The sequence below is a fragment of the Eucyclogobius newberryi genome, unplaced genomic scaffold (assembly GCF_026437365.1).
Source record: "Eucyclogobius newberryi isolate DKJ021-1_F unplaced genomic scaffold, fEucNew1.0.hap1 SCAF_18, whole genome shotgun sequence".
In the NCBI taxonomy this organism is placed as follows: domain Eukaryota; kingdom Metazoa; phylum Chordata; class Actinopteri; order Gobiiformes; family Gobiidae; genus Eucyclogobius; species Eucyclogobius newberryi.
Window position 1 is genome coordinate 175707 of NW_027315812.1, and position 14340 is coordinate 190046.

The following is a 14340-nucleotide window of genomic DNA, read 5'->3' on the forward strand; positions in this document are numbered from 1 at the left end:
TGTAGTACTGCAGTACTGTAGTACTATAATGTATTACTGTAGTGTAGTACTGTAGTGTAGTACTGTACTGTAGTACTGCAGTGCTGTAGTACTCTAGTACTCTAGTACTGTATTACTATGGTGTAGTACTGTAGTGTAGTACTGTAGTGTAGTACTGTAGTGTAGTACTGTAATGCAGTACTGTAGTGTAGTACTGTAGTACTGTATTACTATGGTGTAGTACTGTAGTGTAGTACTGTAGTGTAGTACTGTAGTGTAGTACTGTAGTGTAATACTGTAGTACTCTAGTGCAGTACTGTAGTGTAGTACTGTAGTACTGCAGTACTGTCGTTTCACCCTCAAAATGTGGAGAAAGATGCTAAACAATCAAAGCGACTGTAACCATGGCAGAAAACAGACTCTCCCACAGGCTAATGCTAATGTGGTTAACAGATCAAGATAAGCTCCGCCCCCGGAGAAGACTCCCCAGGTCCATGTGGAGCTGAAGGTGGAGGCGGGGCAACGTGTCTCACAAACTATTAAGCACAACATTCATCTCAATATTAAGCTTCATATTGTGTACAGCACGGCTGTGATCAGAGACCCCGCCTCCTTTATCTTTTGATGATTGTAAAGTTTTGAATCGGCCTTTCCTTGTCATATAAATCTAGAGATGGTTTTATTCAATCATCAAACAGAGTCTGGAGAGAAAGCTGGATAAAACATCCATTTTTAGAGTTTCATCCTTTGATTTAGACTTAAGTCTGGATCGGAGTCACTTTTAAAGATCTTTAGTTCTAGTAGTAAATAGTGGGCTATACTTTTTCTCCAGAATTGTTCATAGAGCCCTGTCTGACCCTCTGTCCGGAGTAAACATGAGGAGAGACCAAGCACAGCCCTGTCCGATCCCTCTGTCCAGAGTAAACATGAGGATGGACCAGTTACAGCCCTGTTCGACCCCTCTGTCCAGAGCAAACATGAGGAGGGACAAGGCACAGCCCTGTCCGACCCCTCTGTCCTGAGTAAAAATGAGGAGGGACGAGGCACAGCCCTGTCTGACCCCTCTGTACAGAGTAAACATGAGGAGGGACCAGGCACAGTCCTGTCTGACCCCTCTGTCCAGAGCAAACATAAGGAGAGACCAGGCACAGTCCTGTCTGACCCCTCTGTCCAGAGCAAACATGAGGAGGGACCAGGCACAGCCCTGTCTGACCCCTCTGTCCAAAGCAAACATGAGGAGAGACCAGACACAGCCCTGTCTGACCCCTCTGTCCAGAGCAAACATGAGGAGGGACCAGGCACAGCCCTGTCTGACCCCTCTGTCCAGAGCAAACATGAGGAGGGACCAGGCACAGCCCTGTCCGACCCCTCTGTCCAGAGCAAACATGAGGAGGGACCAGGCACAGCCCTGTCGGACCCCTCTGTCCGTAGCAAACATGAGGAGAGACCAGACACAGCCCTGTCTGACCCCTCTGTCCAGAGCAAACATGAGGAGGGACAAGGCACAGCCCTGTCTGACCCCTCTGTCCAGAGTAAACATGAGGAGGGACCAGGCACAGCCCTGTCTGACCCCTCTGTCCAAAGCAAACATGAGGAGAGACCAGACACAGCCCTGTCTGACCCCTCTGTCCAGAGCAAACATGAGGAGGGACCAGGCACAGCCCTGTCTGACCCCTCTGTCCAGAGCAAACATGAGGAGGGACCAGGCACAGCCCTGTCCGACCCCTCTGTCCAGAGCAAACATGAGGAGGGAAACAGGCACAGCCCTGTCTGACCCCTCTGTCCGAAGCAAACATGAGGAGAGGCCAGGCACTGCCCTGTCTGACCCTCTGTCCAGAGCAAACATGAGGAGGGATAAGGCACAGCCCTGTCTGACCCCTCTGTCCAGAGTAAACATGAGGAGGGACCAGGCATAGCCCTCTCTGACCCCTCTGTACAGAGTAAACATGAGGAGGGACAAGGCACAGCCCTGTCTGACCCCTCTGTCCAGAGCAAACATGAGGAGGGACCAGACACAGCCCTGTCCGACCCCTCTGTCCAGAGCAAACATGAGGAGGGACAAGGCACAGCCCTGTCTGACCCCTCTGTCCAGAGTAAACATGAGGAGGGACCAGGCATAGCCCTGTCTGACCCCTCTGTACAGAATAAACATGAGGAGTGACCAGGCACAGCCCTGTCCGACCCCTCTGTCCTGAGTAAACATGAGGAGGGACCAGGCACAGCCCTGTCTGACCCCTCTGTACAGAGTAAACATGAGGAGGGACCAGGCACAGTCCTGTCTGACCCCTCTGTCCAGAGCAAACATGAGGAGAGACCAGGCACAGTCCTGTCTGACCCCTCTGTCCAGAGCAAACATGAGGAGGGACCAGGCACAGCCCTGTCTGACCCCTCTGTCCAAAGCAAACATGAGGAGAGACCAGACACAGCCCTGTCTGACCCCTCTGTCCAGAGCAAACATGAGGAGGGACCAGGCACAGCCCTGTCTGACCCCTCTGTCCAGAGCAAACATGAGGAGGGACCAGGCACAGCCCTGTCCGACCCCTCTGTCCAGAGCAAACATGAGGAGGGACCAGGCACAGCCCTGTCGGACCCCTCTGTTCGTAGCAAACATGAGGAGAGACCAGACACAGCCCTGTCTGACCCCTCTGTCCAGAGCAAACATGAGGAGGGACAAGGCACAGCCCTGTCTGACCCTTCTGTCCAGAGTAAACATGAGGAGGGACCAGGCACAGCCCTGTCTGACCCCTCTGTCCAAAGCAAACATGAGGAGAGACCAGACACTGCCCTGTCTGATCCCTCTGTCCAGAGCAAACATGAGGAGGGACCAGGCACAGCCCTGTCTGACCCCTCTGTCCAGAGCAAACATGAGGAGGGACCAGGCACAGCCCTGTCCGACCCTTCTGTCCAGAGCAAACATGAGGAGGGACCAGGCACAGCCCTGTCTGACCCCTCTGTCCGAAGCAAACATGAGGAGAGACCAGGCACAGCCCTGTCTGACCCTCTGTCCAGAGCAAACATGAGGAGGGATAAGGCACAGCCCTTTCTGACCCCTCTGTCCAGAGTAAACATGAGGAGGGATAAGGCACAGCCCTGTCTGACCCCTCTGTCCAGAGCAAACATGAGGAGGGACCTGACACAGCCCTGTCTGACCCCTCTGTCCAGAGCAAACATGAGGAGGGACAAGGCACAGCCCTGTCTGACCCCTCTGTCCAGAGTAAACATGAGGAGGGACCAGGCATAGCCCTGTCTGACCCCTCTGTACAGAGTAAACATGAGGAGGGACCAGGCACAGCCCTGTCCGACCCCTCTGTCCTGAATAAACATGAGGAGGGACCAGGCACAGTCCTGTCTGACCCCTCTGTCCAGAGCAAACATGAGGAGAGACCAGGCACAGTCCTGTCTGACCCCTCTGTCCAGAGCAAACATGAGGGACCAGGCACAGCCCTGTCTGACCCCTCTGTCCAGAGCAAACATGAGGAGGGACCAGGCACAGCCCTGTCCGATCCCTCTGTCCAGAGTAAACATGAGGAGGGACCAGGCACAGCCCTGTCTGACCCTCTGTCCAGAGTAAACATGAGGAGAGACCAGACACAGCCCTGTCCGACCTCTCTGTCCAGAGTAAATATGAGGAGGGACGAGGCCGTCATAGTCTGCAGCGCCTCCTTCTTGGCCCTCATAGTCTGCAGCGCCTCCATCTTGGCCCTCATAGTCTGCAGCGCCTCCATCTTGGCCCTCATAGTCTGCAGCGCCTCTATCTTGGCCCTCATAGTCTGCAGCGCCTCAATCTTGGCCCTCATAGTCTGCAGCGCCTCCAACTTGGCCCTCATAGTCTGCAGCGCCTCCTTCTTGGCCCTCATAGTCTGCAGCTCCTCCTTCTTGGCCCTCATAGTCTGCAGAGCCTCAATCTTGGCCCTCATAGTCTGCAGCGCCTCCATCTTGGCCCTCATAGTCTGCAGCGCCTCCATCTTGGCCCTCATAGCCTTCAGCGCCTCCATCTTGGCCCTCATAGTCTGCAGCGCCTCCTTCTTGGCCCTCATAGTCTGCAGCGCCTCCATCTTGGCCCTCATAGTCTGCAGCGCCTCCTTCTTGGCCCTCATAGTCTGCAGCGCCTCCATCTTGGCCCTCATAGCCTTCAGCGCCTCCATCTTGGCCCTTATAGTTTGCAGCGCCTCCATCTTGGCCCTCATAGTCTGCAGCGCCTCAATCTTGGCCCTCATAGTCTGCAGCGCCTCCATCTTGGCCCTCATAGTCTGCAGCGCCTCCATCTTGGCCCTCATAGTCTGCAGCGCCACCATCTTGGCCCTCATAGTCTGCAGCGCCTCCATCTTGGCCCTCATAGTCTGCAGTGCCTCCTTCTTGGCCCTCATAGTCTGCAGCGCCTACATCTTGGCCCTCATAGTCTGCAGCGCCTCCATCTTGGCCCTCATAGTCTGCAGTGCCTCCATCTTGGCCCTCATAGTCTGCAGCGCCTCCTTCTTGGCCCTCATAGTCTGCAGCGCCTCCATCTTGGCCCTCATAGTCTGCAGCTTCTCCTTCTTGGCCCTCATAGTCTGCAGCTCCTCCTTCTTGGCCCTCATAGTCTGCAGCGCCTCCTTCTTGGCCCTCATAGTCTGCTGCGCCTCCATCTTGGCCCTCATAGTCTGCAGCGCCTCCATCTTGGCCCTCATATTCTGCAGCGCCTCCTTCTTGGCCCTCATAGTCTGCAGCGCCTCCATCTTGGCCTTCATAGTCTACAGCGCCTCAATCTTGGCCCTCATAGTCTGCAGCGCCTCCATCTTGGCCCTCATATTCTGCAGCGCCTCCTTCTTGGCCCTCATAGTCTGCAGCGCCTCCATCTTGGCCCTCATAGTCTGCAGCGCCTCCATCTTGGCCCTCATAGTCTGCAGCGCCTCCAACTTGGCCCTCATAGTCTGCAGCGCCTCCTTCTTGGCCCTCATAGTCTGCAGCTCCTCCTTCTTGGCCCTCATAGTCTGCAGCTTCTCCTTCTTGGCCCTCATAGCCTGCAGCGCCTCCATCTTGGCCCTCATAGTCTGCAGCGCCTCCTTCTTGGCCCTCATAGCCTGCAGCGCCTCCATCTTGGCCCTCATAGTCTGCAGCGCCTCCATCTTGGCCCTCATAGTCTGCAGCGCCTCCTTCTTGGCCCTCATAGTCTGCAGCGCCTCCTTCTTGGCCCTCATAGTCTGCAGCGCCTCCATCTTGGCCCTCATAGTCTGCAGCGCCTCCTTCTTGGCCTTCATAGTCTGCAGCGCCTCCATCTTGGCCCTCATAGTCTGCAGCGCCACCAACTTGGCCCTCACAGCCTGCAGCGCCTCAATCTTGGCCCTCATAGTCTGCAGCGCCTCCTTCTTGGCCCTTATAGTCTGCAGCGCCTCCTTCTTGGCCCTCATAGTCTACAGCGCCTCCATCTTGGCCCTAATAGTCTGCAGCGCCTCCATCTTGGCCCTCATAGTCTGCAGCGCCTCTATCTTTGCCCTAATAGTCTGCAGCGCCTCCATCTTGGCCCTCATAGTCTGCAGCGCCTCCAACTTGGCCCTCATAGTCTGCACCGCCTCCTTCTTGGCCCTCATAGTCTGCAGCTCCTCCTTCTTGGCCCTCATAGTCTGCAGCTTCTCCTTCTTGGCCCTCATAGCCTGCAGCGCCTCCATCTTGGCCCTCATAGTCTGCAGCGCCTCAATCTTGGCCCTCATAGTCTGCAGCGCCTCCATCTTGGCCCTCATAGTCTGCAGCGCCTCCTTCTTGGCCCTCATAGTCTGCAGCGCCTCCATCTTGGCCCTCATAGTCTGCAGCGCCTCCATCTTGGCCCTCATAGCCTGCAGCGCCTCCATCTTGGCCCTCATAGTCTGCAGCGCCACCAACTTGGCCCTCATACCCTGCAGCGCCTCAATCTTGGCCCTCATAGTCTGCAGCGCCTCCTTCTTGGCCCTCATAGTCTGCAGCGCCTCCATCTTGGCCCTCATAGTCTGCAGCGCCTCCATCTTGGCCCTCATAGTCTGCAGCGCCTCTTTCTTGGCCCTCATAGTCTGCAGCGCCTCCATCTTGGCCCTCATAGTCTGCAGCGCCTCCAACTTGGCCCTCATAGTCTGCAGCGCCTCCTTCTTGGCCCTCATAGTCTGCAGCTCCTCCTTCTTGGCCCTCATAGTCTGCAGAGCCTCAATCTTGGCCCTCATAGTCTGCAGCGCCTCCATCTTGGCCCTCATAGTCTGCAGCGCCTCCATCTTGGCCCTCATAGCCTTCAGCGCCTCCATCTTGGCCCTCATAGTCTGCAGCGCCTCCTTCTTGGCCCTCATAGTCTGCAGCGCCTCCATCTTGGCCCTCATAGTCTGCAGCGCCTCCATCTTGGCCCTCATAGCCTTCAGCGCCTCCATCTTGGCCCTCATAGTTTGCTGCGCCTCCATCTTGGCCCTCATAGTCTGCAGCGCCTCCTTCTTGGCCCTCATAGTCTGCAGCGCCTCCATCTTAGCCCTCATAGTCTGCAGCGCCTCCATCTTGGCCCTCATAGCCTGCAGCGCCTCCATCTTGGCCCTCATAGTCTGCAGCGCCACCAACTTGGCCCTCATACCCTGCAGCGCCTCAATCTTGGCCCTCATAGTCTGCAGCGCCTCCTTCTTGGCCCTCATAGCCTGCAGCGCCTCCATCTTGGCCCTCATAGTCTGCAGCGCCTCCATCTTGGCCCTCATAGTCTGCAGCGCCTCCATCTTGGCCCTCATAGTCTGCAGCGCCTCTATCTTGGCCCTCATAGTCTGCAGCGCCTCTTTCTTTGCCCTCATAGTCTGCAGCGCCTCTATCTTGGCCCTCATAGTCTGCAGCGCCTCCATCTTGGCCCTCATAGTCTGCAGCGCCTCCAACTTGGCCCTCATAGTCTGCAGCGCCTCCTTCTTGGCCCTCATAGTCTGCAGCTCCTCCTTTTGGCCCTCATAGTCTGCAGAGCCTCAATCTTGGCCCTCATAGTCTGCAGCGCCTCCATCTTGGTCCTCATAGTCTGCAGCGCCTCCATCTTGGCCCTCATAGCCTTCAGCGCCTCCATCTTGGCCCTCATAGTCTGCAGCGCCTCCTTCTTGGCCCTCATAGTCTGCAGCGCCTCCATCTTGGCCCTCATAGTCTGCAGCGCCTCCATCTTGGCCCTCATAGCCTTCAGCGCCTCCATCTTGGCCCTCATAGTCTGCAGCGCCTCAATCTTGGCCCTCATAGCCTGCAGCGCCTCCATCTTGGCCCTCATAGTCTGCAGCGCCTCCATCTTGGCCCTCATAGTCTGCAGCGCCTCCTTCTTGGCCCTCATAGTCTGCAGCGCCTCCATCTTGGCCCTCATAGTCTGCAGCGCCTCCTTCTTGGCCCTCATAGTCTGCAGCGCCTCCATCTTGGCCCTCATAGTCTGCAGCGCCTCCATCTTGGCCCTCATAGTCTGCAGCGCCTCCATCTTGGCCCTCATAGTCTGCAGCGCCTCCTTCTTGGCCCTCATAGTCTGCAGCGCCTCCTTCTTGGCCCTCATAGTCTGCAGCGCCTCCATCTTGGCCCTCATAGTCTGCAGCGCCTCCATCTTGGCCCTCATAGTCTGCAGCGCCTCCATCTTGGCCCTCATAGTCTGCAGCGCCTCCATCTTGGTCCTCATAGTCTGCAGCGCCTCCATCTTGGCCCTCATAGTCTGCAGCGCCTGCTTCTTGGCCCTCATAGTCTGCAGCGCCTCCATCTTGGCCCTCATAGTCTGCAGCGTCTCCTTCTTGGCCCTCATAGTCTGCAGCGCCTCCTTCTTGGCCCTCATAGTCTGCAGCGCCTCCTTCTTGGCCCTCATAGTCTGCAGCGCCTCCTTCTTGGCCCTCATAGTCTGCAGCGCCTCCTTCTTGGCCCTCATAGTCTGCAGCGCCTCCTTCTTGGCCCTCATAGTCTGCAGCGCCTCCTTCTTGGCCCTCATAGTCTGCAGCGCCTCCATCTTGGCCCTCATAGTCTGCAGCGCCTCCTTCTTGGCCCTCATAGTCTGCAGCGCCTCCTTCTTGGCCCTCATAGTCTGCAGCGCCTCCTTCTTGGCCCTCATAGTCTGCAGCGTCTCCTTCTTGGCCCTCATAGTCTGCAGCGCCTCCTTCTTGGCCCTCATAGTCTGCAGCGCCTACATCTTGGCCCTCATAGTCTGCAGCGTCTCCTTCTTGGCCCTCATAGTCTGCAGCGCCTCCTTCTTGGCCCTCATAGTCTGCAGCGCCTCCTTCTTGGCCCTCATAGTCTGCAGCGCCTCCTTCTTGGCCCTCATAGTCTGCAGCGCCTCCATCTTGGCCCTCATAGTCTGCAGCGCCTCCATCTTGGCCCTCATAGTCTGCAGCGCCTCCTTCTTGGCCCTCATAGTCTGCAGCGCCTCCTTCTTGGCCCTCATAGTCTGCAGCGCCTCCTTCTTGGCCCTCATAGTCTGCAGCGCCTCCTTCTTGGCCCTCATAGTCTGCAGCGCCTCCATCTTGGCCCTCATAGTCTGCAGCGTCTCCTTCTTGGCCCTCATAGTCTGCAGCGCCTCCTTCTTGGCCCTCATAGTCTGCAGCGCCTCCTTCTTGGCCCTCATAGTCTGCAGCGCCTCCTTCTTGGCCCTCATAGTCTGCAGCGTCTCCTTCTTGGCCCTCATAGTCTGCAGCGCCTCCTTCTTGGCCCTCATAGTCTGCAGCGCCTCCTTCTTGGCCCTCATAGTCTGCAGCGCCTCCTTCTTGGCCCTCATAGTCTGCAGCGCCTCCTTCTTGGCCCTCATAGTCTGCAGCGCCTCCTTCTTGGCCCTCATAGTCTGCAGCGCCTCCTTCTTGGCCCTCATAGTCTGCAGCGCCTCCTTCTTGGCCCTCATAGTCTGCAGCGCCTCCTTCTTGGCCCTCATAGTCTGCAGCGTCTCCTTCTTGGCCCTCATAGTCTGCAGCGCCTCCTTCTTGGCCCTCATAGTCTGCAGCGCCTCCTTCTTGGCCCTCATAGTCTGCAGCACCTCCATCTTGGCCCTCATAGTCTGCAGCGCCTCCATCTTGGCCCTCATAGTCTGCAGCGCCTCCTTCTTGGCCCTCATAGTCTGCAGCGCCTCCTTCTTGGCCCTCATAGTCTGCAGCGCCTCCTTCTTGGCCCTCATAGTCTGCAGCACCTCCTTCTTGGCCCTCATAGTCTGCAGCGCCTCCTTCTTGGCCCTCATAGTCTGCAGCGCCTCCATCTTGGCCCTCATAGTCTGCAGCGCCTCCTTCTTGGCCCTCATAGCCTTCAGCGCCTCCTTCTTGGCCCTCATAGTCTGCAGCGCCTCCTTCTTGGCCCTCATAGTCTGCAGCGCCTCCTTCTTGGCCCTCATAGTCTGCAGCGCCTCCTTCTTGGCCCTCATTCAGCTCCAAACTTTCCCCAAAATGTGTCTGAAACCATTTTATAATTTTGCGATCTCAGTTCAGTCCTGCTTTAGTCCTGCTTTAGTCCTGCTTTAGTCCTGCTTTAGTCCTGCTTTAGTCCTGCTTTAGTCCTGCTTTATTCTGTTTCAGACGTACTCAGACTCAGACTCGTCTCCGAAACGATTCCACACAACAACAAGAACGATTCGTCGCCACAACGCCAGAGGTACAAATACTACTACTACTACCACCACTGCAGTACAAATAGTACTACTACCACTGCAGTACAAATACTACTACTACTACTACTACCACTGCAGTACAAATACTACTACTACTACTACCACTGCAGTACAAATACTACTACTACTACTACCACTGCAGTACAAATACTACTACTACTACTACTACCACTGCAGTACAAATAGTACTACTACCACTGCAGTACAAATACTACTACTACTACTACTACCACTGCAGTACAAATACTACTACTACTACTACCACTGCAGTACAAATACTACTACTACTACTACTACCACTGCAGTACAAATACTACTACTACCACTGCAGTACAAATACTACTACTACTACCACTGTAGTACAAATACTACTACTACTACCACTGTAGTACAAATACTACTACTACTACCACTGTAGTACAAATACTCTTCACTATGTTCGTTTGTCTTTCTTTAGCTCATTCTCAGACTCGTCCATCTCTTTCGGTGTTGATTGTTGAAGCTCCGCCTTCTCCACCTCATTCTTCGCCCCCTGAGCCCAGCAGAGCTCCTGATTGGCTGATCAGGGATATGCCTTACTCAGAGGGCGTGGTCGACCACAGAGGGGGTGGGGCCTGTCCGGACTGTGTTTGTTTCCACGATGACGAGGCAGAAGAGACTGAGGTGAGTGTGCCACCAGGTCCGTTTGAGGTCCCCTTATGCCACCGTGCACCCCTTATGCCACCGTGCACCCCTTATGCTACCGTGCACCCCTTATGCCACTGTGCACCCCTTATGGTGCACCCCTTATGCCACCGTGCACCCCTTATGCCACTGTGCACCCCTTATGGTGCACCCCTTATGCCACAGTGCACCCCTTATGCCACCGTGCACCCCTTATGCCACTGTGCACCCCTTATGGTGCACCCCTTATGCCACCGTGCACCCCTTATGCCACTGTGCACCCCTTATGCCACCGTGCACCCCTTATGCCACCGTGCACCCCTTATGGTGCACCCCTTATGCCACAGTGCACCCCTTATGCCACTGTGCACCCCTTATGCCACCGTGCACCCCTTATGCCACCGTGCACCCCTTATGGTGCACCCCTTATGCCACAGTGCACCCCTTATGCCACCGTGCACCCCTTATGCCACTGTGCACCCCTTATGGTGCATCCCTTATGCCACCGTGCACCCCTTATGGTGCACCCCTTATGCCACAGTGCACCCCTTATGCCACCGTGCACCCCTTATTCCACCTTGCACCCCTTATGGTGCACCCCTTATGCCACAGTGCACCCCTTATGCCACCGTGCACCCCTTATGCCACAGTGCACCCCTTATGCCACCGTGCACCCCTTATGCCACTGTGCACCCCTTATGGTGCATCCCTTATGCCACCGTGCACCCCTTATGGTGCACCCCTTATGCCACAGTGCACCCCTTATGCCACCGTGCACCCCTTATTCCACCTTGCACCCCTTATGGTGCACCCCTTATGCCACAGTGCACCCCTTATGCCACCGTGCACCCCTTATGCCACAGTGCACCCCTTATGCCACCGTGCACCCATTATGCCACCATGCACCCCTTATGCCACTGTGCACCCCTTATGGTGCACCCCTTATGCCACCGTGCACCCCTTATGCCACCGTGCACCCCTTATGCCACTGTGCGCCCCTTATGGTGCACCCCTTATGCCACAGTGCACCCCTTATGCCACCGTGCACCCCTTATTCCACCGTGCACCCCTTATGGTGCACCCCTTATGCCACCGTGCACCCCTTATGGTGCACCCCTTATGCCACCGTGCACCCCTTATGGTGCACCCCTTATGCCACTGTGCACCCCTTATGGTGCACCCCTTATGCCACAGTGCACCCCTTATGCCACCGTGCACCCCTTATGCCACTGTGCACCCCTTATGGTGCACCCCTTATGCCACCGTGCACCCCTTATGCCACTGTGCACCCCTTATGCCACCGTGCACCCCTTATGCCACCGTGCACCCCTTATGGTGCACCCCTTATGCCACAGTGCACCCCTTATGCCACCGTGCACCCCTTATGCCACAGTGCACCCCTTATGCCACCGTGCACCCATTATGCCACCGTGCACCCCTTATGCCACTGTGCACCCCTTATGGTGCATCCCTTATGCCACCGTGCACCCCTTATGGTGCACCCCTTATGCCACAGTGCACCCCTTATGCCACCGTGCACCCCTTATTCCACCTTGCACCCCTTATGGTGCACCCCTTATGCCACAGTGCACCCCTTATGCCACCGTGCACCCCTTATGCCACAGTGCACCCCTTATGCCACCGTGCACCCATTATGCCACCGTGCACCCCTTATGCCACTGTGCACCCCTTATGGTGCACCCCTTATGCCACCGTGCACTCCTTATGGTGCACCCCTTATGCCACAGTGCACCCCTTATGCCACCGTGCACCCCTTATTCCACCGTGCACCCCTTATGGTGCACCCCTTATGCCACCGTGCACCCCTTATGGTGCACCCCTTATACAACAGTGCACCCCTTATGGTGCACCCCTTATGCCACCGTGCACCCCTTATGGTGCACCCCTTATGCCACCGTGCACCCCTTATGGTGCACCCCTTATGCCACCGTGCACCCCTTATGGTGCACCCCTTATGCCACCGTCCACCCCTTATGCCACCGTGCACCCCTTATGGTGAACCCCTTATGCCACCGTGCACCCCTTATGCCACCGTGCACCCCTTATGGTGAACCCCTTATGCCACCGTGCACCCCTTATGCCACCGTGCACCCCTTATGGTGAACCCCTTATGCCACCGTGCACCCCTTATGCCACCGTGCACCCCTTATGGTGAACACCTTATGCCACCGTGCACCCCTTATGCCACCGTGCACCCCTTATGCCACCGTGCACCCCTTATTCAATTCAATTCAATTACATTTATTTTTGTATGGCCCAAAATCACAACAGTCGCCTCTGAGGCCGAATCAACAATGTCTGTGGGGACGAGGGACGATGTCCCAGGTCCTCTGTCCTTAGACTTTCCTTCTTGACCAAGAAAAACTACAAAAAAACCTCTTTGGGACAAAAGCGTATGTCCCTGTGTTAGTTCCAGTGAAGGAGGATGTGACTCTCACAGACACGAGGGAGACATTGGAGCTGGACCCACTCTTCAGGCAGATGAGGGACCGTCCACACGGGGCAGGGACACTTCACCAGGAGAGGGACATCTGGGTCCACAGGTCCTCAGGAGTGAGACAAAGAAAAAGAAGGCGGTGAACAGTTTGCAAGTGGAATCAAAAAATACATATTGTTTGATATAAGTCAGAAGAAGAGGACAGAGCTCATACTTCCCCCAGCACAGTTGCTGCTAGGGCAGCGTAGCTAAAGCTGTGGGTTTATCTTTCTGTTATAACTGGTCTGACCATAAGTCATTTAAAGAGGAACGTTTAAGCCTGGACTTAAATGAAGAGACTGTGTCAGCAGATTTAACATGGGTCGGAGCTGATTCCATAACACAGGAGCTTGGGAGCTAAACGCTCTACCTCCTACAGTACTTTTAGAGACTCTTGGGACCACCAGAAGGCTCTACCTCCTACAGTACTTTTAGAGACTCTTGGCACCACCAGAAGGCTCTACCTCCTACAGTACTTTTAGAGACTCTTGGCACCACCAGAAGGCCAGCATTCTGAGAGCGAAGAGCTCTGATTGGATGAGATGGTTCTAGAGCATCTTTGAGGTGGGAGGGGCCATGTCATTTATGGCTTTGTAAGTCAGGAGTAAAATTTTAAATGTGATTCTAAACTGGAGCCAGTGAAGAGACTCCAGCACCGGTGTAATGTGATCTCTTCTTTTTGTTCCTGTTTGTAATCTTGCTGCTGCATTTTGAACCAGTTAAAGCTTTTTATGGAGCTTTTAGGACCTGCTGTGAGCAGGAGTTACAGGAGAATCGAGACCTTACAGATGCAGGAGACGTTTCAGCTTCGCTTTTAGGCAGGATTCTTCTGATTTTGGCTCTTGTTGCGCAAATGGAAATAGTCTGTTTTACAGACTTGATTTATATGAGCTTTAAATGAGACTCTGAGGTTTCTTACAGTAGAACTGGAGGCTTCAGTGTGACTATCTGCAGATAGAGCGTCTCGTACATGTTTAGGACCAGCACAATGACCTCCAGCACAATGACCTCCAGCACAATGACCTCCAGCACAATGACCTCCAGCACAATGACCTCGGTTTGTTCAGGGTTAAGAAGCAGATCATTAAAAGTGTCCTCCGGGTTTTTATCTCCTTCACACGAGCTCTAAGTCTGTCTGATCGCTCTGATCAGGTTCATTGATAAATACAGCTGAGTGTTAATGCCATGTGACCTGATCATGTGACCTAACGGCAGCATATAAAGAGTAAACAGAACTGGACCGAGTACTGATCCCTGTGGCAGTCCGTAAATTACTTTAGAGCAGGTGAGGAGCTCTGGTTTACATGAACACACTGGTACCTATCAGATAAATATGATTTAAACCAGCTGAGGGCGGGGCCTCTGAGGGCGGGGCCTCTGAGGGCGGGGCCTCTGAGGGTGGGGCCTCTGAGGGTGGGGCCTCTGAGGGCACCTACATCAAATTCTAACCTCTGCAGTAGAATGTTGTGGTCGATGGTCAAACGCTGATGTCAGAACCAGGACTGAGACCAGTCCATCGTCAGCAGCTAGGGCACCCACAGCAACCCTGCTGTGGTGAGCTCTGAACCCTGCTGTGGTGAGCTCTGAACCCTGCTGTGGTGAGCTCTGAACCCTGCTGTGGTGGGCTCTGAACCCTGCTGTG

General features: G+C 55.3%; 1 protein-coding gene across 1 annotated transcript in view; it reads left to right on the forward strand.

Moving 5' to 3' along the window:
* Positions 1–14340, forward strand: part of LOC140364903 (rho GTPase-activating protein 18-like) — a 126271-nt gene that overhangs the window by 12673 nt on the left and 99258 nt on the right. The window contains exons 3-4 of the mRNA XM_072451283.1: positions 9447–9522; positions 9996–10217. Of these exons, the coding sequence (XP_072307384.1) occupies positions 9447–9522; positions 9996–10217 (298 nt within the window). The remainder of the gene's footprint in view (positions 1–9446; positions 9523–9995; positions 10218–14340) is intronic.